The sequence below is a fragment of the Gavialis gangeticus genome, unplaced genomic scaffold (genome assembly GCF_001723915.1).
Source record: "Gavialis gangeticus isolate Ggan-Ray unplaced genomic scaffold, GavGan_comp1, whole genome shotgun sequence".
Lineage (NCBI taxonomy): Eukaryota > Metazoa > Chordata > Crocodylia > Gavialidae > Gavialis > Gavialis gangeticus.
The window spans coordinates 26,575,312-26,581,997 of NW_017729001.1; the positions used below are offsets into that span (position 1 = coordinate 26,575,312).

The 6,686-nt window shown below is 45.9% G+C and overlaps 1 protein-coding gene across 1 annotated transcript in view; it reads right to left on the reverse strand.

Moving 5' to 3' along the window:
• AACS (acetoacetyl-CoA synthetase) overlaps nucleotides 1–6,686 on the reverse strand; it is a 78,952-nt gene that overhangs the window by 63,642 nt on the left and 8,624 nt on the right. The window contains exon 2 of the mRNA XM_019507100.1: nucleotides 5,389–5,492. Coding sequence (XP_019362645.1) covers nucleotides 5,389–5,492 — 104 coding nt within the window. The remainder of the gene's footprint in view (nucleotides 1–5,388; nucleotides 5,493–6,686) is intronic.

Here is a 6,686-nt window from a genome sequence, read left to right on the forward strand (position 1 = left end):
CTCACGTGCATGCACACACATACAGACACTGGACAGGACACACTGGATGGCTGCAGCTCTGCAAGCCAACTGCCAAGCAGTCCTGGCTGCAGTTTTTGCACCACAAGCAGCAGCCTAAAGAGGAAAACAAGAGTCTAGAGTACAAAAAGGTGCAAGGATCACGAAACTAAGCACTTGAATTTTTCCGAGAGCAGCTTGGCTCTTGCGCAAGATGGTGCCTGGACTTGCAAACCAAGCATTGCCTAGTGGGTGAAGATGGTGGTAGAGGGTGAGTGGAAGAGGCTGCAGAACTTCAGAGTGACCAACAACACCGTCCTGGAGATCACTATGTATCTTACTCCAGAGTAGCAGACTAATGACAACTCTGTAGCCCTTCGGACATATGCAGCCACTCACGGAAGCTTGCAACCTGCAACTGCTACCAGTGAGTCATTAACCAAATTTGGTATGAGCAGATGTGTTAGGGTACCTTGTCACATTTAGCTTTAGTTGCACCAGCTTGACCGGTGAATTATAGTATTATGTAAACTTTTCTTTTATATTTAGCTTTATTTAACCACTGCTTAAGTTTTTGTATAGCCTTATTATTATTTGAACTTTTTTTTTTGTATCTAGCCTTGAACTCGCTTTCACAGGCAGCTTATGTTTCAGCGTTATCAACACAGGCATGTGAAATGTAGGCCTTATTACTAGGTCAAATTAACTGAACTTGGCACTAACTGACTAAATCAGAGGGATGGCATGTTTGGATATGTTAATGAAGGGCAGTAAGAGGGGACCAAATGGACAATGCCCAGTTGCAGAGCCCCTGGAATTTCCAGAGGTGATGGACAGACCAAATTAGGAGTCCAGCCCAGATTAAGACACCAGTAAGAGACCAAATTAAGATGTATGCAAGCATGTGATGGCTTTGCTGGAACAAAGGAATATGCTGACAGGATAAAAACCATGAACAGTATGATGATCACAGGGAAATGAATTAACAGTACCCAGAAATCAAGAATCAAAGGAATAAAGTTAAAGAAATAGCATAAAGGGGGGGCAACAAGGAAGTTGGGGGGGAGTGTCATCATCTAGCAACATCTGGACTGAAAAACAGCCATCACCCACAGACTACCCCCTACTTATAAGAACTGACTTCACCTTTTCTGTGAAGTAGAGTAACATCTGAGAACAGAACAGAATAGGACACAATTCAACGAGGACAAATGCAAAATGCTGCACCTAGGGAGAAGGAAACACCAGCACACTTACATGCTGGGGGATGACCCTCTCAGCAGCACCATAGCAGAAAGGGATCTTGGAGTCATAGTTGACTCCAACATGAACATGAGTCGTCAATGTGATGAAGTGATCAGTAAAGCTAACCGCACTTTATCATGCATTAGCAGGTACATCACAAACAGGTCCAGGGAGGTGATACTTCCCCTCTCTGCAGCACTGGTGAGGTCGCAGTTGGAGCACTGCATGAAGTTTTGGGCGCCGCACTTCAAGTGGGATGTGGATAACCCTGAGAGGGTCCAGAGGAGGGTCACTCATATGGTTAGGGGCCTGCAGGTAAGGCCCTACGAGGACAGATTGAGAGGCCTGAATCTCTTCAGCCCCCGCAAGTGAAAGCTGAGAGGTGATCTTGTGGTGGTCTACAAATTCATCGGGGGCAGACCCAGCAAGGGATAGGAGATGCTCCAGGGCACCCCTTAGAGTAACTAGAAATAATGGCCATAAACCGACAGAGAGCAGATCCAGGTTGGACGTCAGGTAGAACTTCTTTACGGTAAGGGTTACTAGAATCTGGAATGGTCTCCCAAGGGAGGTGGTGCGCTCCCCTACCCTGGGGGTCTTCAAGAGGAGACTGGACAAGCATCTGGCTGGGGTCATCTGACCCCAGTGCTAGTTCCTGCCCACAGCAGGTTGGACTCAATGATCTGCTGAGGTCCCTTCCGACCCTAATATCTATGAATCTGAGATTGGGTGAGACCACTGGACTAAGTGGTCTCTCTCCCTATGTAGAAGTTACTAAAGTAACATTTCATGTATTATTAAAAGTTAGACAAGGTTCTTTGGGTAAATCCAATATCTTATTAGACCAAGTCAGATAGTTAGAAAAATTCTTCTTAGCAAGTTTTCAGGCACAAACACCAGGCTGAGGAAGTGTCTGCAGATGGTCTGTGCTCTTCCTGTAAAGCAGCCAGAGGCCAATACATGTGCAAGAAAGCCAGACAGTTAAAATACAAATTGAGGTGGTCAGTAAATGAGAAACAGGTTGGGGGGGGGGCAGAAAATGAATGTAGCTGTAGTCAAAGGATGGGAGACAGGAGAGTGGGGGGAAGGAAGAAAGTGAGAATAGCTGGTAAAAAGTGGAGGGTTTACCTGGGAAGTCAGAGCATGTTGTAAAACCTGAGAATCCTCAAGGGGTTATTAATGGCTATTCACGTGGTACCCTAATTGTACTGAGGCAATTAACAGAATCCACATTCTCCTGTGCCGGACCTTGGGAGTCATGGACAGAAAGGAATACATCTCTTTAGTGCACCAAAGCCAGGTTTGCCAATATTAATGCAGGTTAGTATGGAAGAGATCGTGCCATTAGACTTTGCAGGAACTGTTAACTCCAAAAATAGGCTGCTGAAGCATATGGAACACAAAAAAGGGAGAGAAGAGTTTTCTATACACAAGAGGAATTAAATGTGCTAGGCATCTCCAAACTTTAAGATGCCATGGGGAAGCGAGAAGGCAGAGGCGCGAGAAGGGGCAGCTTTCACTAAATAAGAACACTTTGGCTTCCAGGCAAAAATAAGAGCCCTTAAATTAACATCTCTTTATTTTCTTAGAAAGTGCAAATGCTTAAAAATAATTGCAAACAGGAACAGTTTGATTTAAAGCAGTGGTTGCCAACCTTTTTAGACTGCGGACAGGCAAACTGCAGACCAGAAGTGACCGCAGGCTGGCAAACTATGGACCAGCATACTGCAGACCAGAAGTGAACAGCATACTTAGTATAAAAAGGGTTGGCTCCTGGTCCACAGTATTCCAGTCATTTCCAGACTTCCGGTCTAGCAGCCAACCCTTAGCAGCCCAGGGCTTGGGAACCTCCGATTTAAAGGATAAGAGACAGTTTGATTCACAAGCTTCAAACGTTTGGCTCAGAACATCTCACAGTCATGGTGATCGCCTTTCCTCTTGGTGTCTGCTTAGGAACCCTGGTGGGCTAGCACAGTGCAGCACAAGCCTCACGTCTGCACTGGACAGATCACAAAAACTCTGCTCCTGCAGCCAGTTATCACCACGAGGTTGGAAGGAGCTGGGGTAGGGTTTTTTTGTGGCAACCAACCACTTCTATAGGTCTGCAGAACTATAGCTGCTGAACCTCAAGGCTGATGCGAACATGGGGGGAATAGACAGCACAGCAGTTTTGATGGAGCATGCTTCCCAATTAGGATGCCCATTTGTTGTTGCTACAGAAACAGCAGCTAGAAATGTACCCATCTCTACCCTCCTATACCACAGCAAGGCACTATTCCACTCCAGGAAGCCCCTTCTTGCCCTGCCAGGTCCCTGGTTGCTGCAAGAACTTCTGTGCCAGGTCCTGCCTGGAAAAAATAAATCTTCCCTCTCCCCCCCTCCCCATTTTGGACTGCTTATCCCCAAGAAGCCCTCCCCTCGTTTCTCAGAGGCTTCTACAAGGCCAGCAAAGCATCTTCTGTTGCTCTCTCAAGTTTGTCAGACATTAGGCAGCTGTTAACAGCCGTGTCCTTGAAAGTCTGGGTGCCTCAAGTACCAAACCTATAAAACAAGAAAATGCAACAAGCAGTTATTTCACACAGTCTGGTTACTACAGTGGAAACTGAGCAATCTACTTGAACAGTGTTCTGGAAAACTAGATTATTGACGCTCCGCTGTCATTTAAGGGATAAGGCTTGGGTTTTTCCAAGACTCTGGAGCAGGCGGCACATGAACACACAGTACAGACGGCAAGAGGGATAAGGTGACAGGAGACCCTACACTGAAACAAGCAACTAATTGGTGGACAGCAGTTAAATAGGTTGGTGCAGAAGCCTTAATTTTTGAGGATGTGGCAGGGCTGTGAGGGCCTTAGCAGAAGGGAGAGATATGGCTGCCTAGGCCATTTCACAGCAGAGGTGTAGCGTATCTACCATTTTGAGGGCATAGGAAAAAAAATGCAGTCACTCTGAGGGGCCAGGACTTGGAGAAGCTATTTGCTGATACATCCCCTAAAAATATAAAGCACTGTCTTGGGTGGGTCGGTGGGTGGGAGGAAGCCAGGGACAGAGCAGCTGTACAAGTGGAAAAAGTAGTGGATTTCTAATAAAGGCAATGGAATGATACTTACCAGCCTCCTCCACACCACAGCTGCAGTCCAAGTGTTTTCAAGGACAAAAAAGTTTGGCTCGCAACAAGGATGGAGGCCTGGATGTCTACTCCCATCTCTGAGGTCTCAGCTGAGTCGTCATGTTAAAGAACTCCCAGTTGTCAGACACGTGGTCACCAGCCCCACAGTCCTTTGGCCACCTCTGAGGCAAAGCATGAGTTGATGCTGACTTTCTGTGTCCAAATCCTGTCTAGCTCCTCATTAAATGGACAGGCGGCTGGCCCACGGCCGGAGGTCCGGATGTCATCCTTTGCTTTCTTGTAAGCTGTCTTCACATCCTCCGTCTTAAACACAGCACTACAGGGGCTCTTGGCTGTGACCCCACCCTGGTATCACCTTAGATATTCTTCTTTCGTAGGACTTTTGGTCCTATACACAGTTTGCAGAATTTACTGTCTTTTTGCCTCTCCCTAGCAGGCTGTACACCCAGGACCTCAGCATGGCCCCAAGAAGAAACATGGCAAAAGCAGCAGGGAAAAGCTGGAAGAAAACACTAGGTGCATGGAGCATGCACATGCAAATGAACCAAACCTGGCCACACTCCAGCATTTGAACAGGAGGGGACACCTGATCCCCATGACCCTACTGTAGTAGACAGCACTCAAGTAAAGAGCAAGGCAGCGTGGGAAGGCAGCTGGAAGGCGGCCCGAACAGTTCCAAGAAGATATGAAAACAAGGGAAACTGCTACGCATTGGAGTTGCTGCCAATTCCAAGAAGGGTAAGAAACATTCGCTTACCAATTACTTCTAACTAACAAACAGCGTCATGTGGATGCTGATATTTTTACATTTATGCAACCTGTTTATACTGGTTTACGCCACCCATGTAGACCAGTCCCAAAACGGTCATTCAGCAACAGCGTATGAAATAGTAAGAGATGCACTTTTAAGACTGACTCTCTACTTCCCCTCTACTTAATCTGATTCTTGTAGTCCAAGCCCAGGAGGATTACTTAATACAAATTAAAAACCACTAAAGAAAGCATGAACTGACTCACCTCGTCATACAAGCGAGAACACACAATGCCACTGTACTTCCAGACTTCGGCCCAGAAATCTGGGTAGAACTCCAGGGACCACTGGTACAACTCATTGTAGTTGGCTAGAAGCAATATATAATATTTATGATTATATGTGTATACATTTACAAAAATGTAATAAAAAATAGGCTATGGTTTCCTTCAAAAAAACATTTTTAATGGAAATCTACTAAGTGGAGCAGGACCATAGAGAAATCAATGGAACAGAAGGAAAAGAGGACAGAGTCACATGAATGCATCTCACAAGGAATGATCTGATCTATCCAAAGATAAACAGTTGTTTCCCCTTTTCAGGGCCTCCTTTACCAGCTGTCAAGCAGAAATTACTGGCCCACCTGAACAACTAACAGACTGTTTCAGCTTCCTCGACTGCTTTTGCAGCCATTAGCAAGACTGAGAGACAGGAATGTATTTACTTAGAAAGTCTGTACCCACGTGCCTCACTGAAACTCACAAGTACTATACCAACAGAACAGCACCCAAAAAGCTTGCTAATTAAGTATTTCTACCCCTTATGACGGGCATCAACAGTAGACTCAAATGTGGCACCAGAGGGAGCAGGCCAATCACCTACAGTGCCCTGCCATCTATGACAGCAATACACTAGATCGGGGTAGGCAACCCCCGGTACGTGTGCCAGAACATGGCACGTGAAGGCATTTTGCCTGGCACTTGCATCTCCAGAAAGAGGCCAGGACTGCACTTCCACAACAAGGATCGGGACCCTTGCAGCCTCCCTGCCATCCACCCCGGCACATCAACATCTTGTAAGTTGAGGAGGTGGGCATTTTTTGGCACTGCCCAAAAAACGTTGCTGACCCCTGCACTAGATCTTGGTTCCCACAGCAAGGTCTGGAAAGGGAAGGGAACAGCTTCTCCACAGCAAAACACATCATTTAGAAATATGTAATCTTCCCCAAAATCTAAGCTAAGTGCATAGGGGCACCCCACCATTTTACTCAAAGGGAAAGTAAAAGGTTAGGGCTCTGTTCCCATGGTATTAGCTACACTGAGCTATTAATGCATCCAAATCTCATGGTGCATTAACCAGAGTACAGCCCCATGAATCTAACAGATCAATCGCTCTGTCCACCTCCACTGTAAATTGTACATGAGTACAGTGCAGGGACAAAAGCTTCCCCAGGTCATTTCAAGGATTATGTGCACACACATTTAGTAAAATTCAGGTACTTATTATATAGCGGTTCCTGTGCTTCTGGAACAAGAAATCTTTAAAAAAAAAAAAAAAAAAAAAA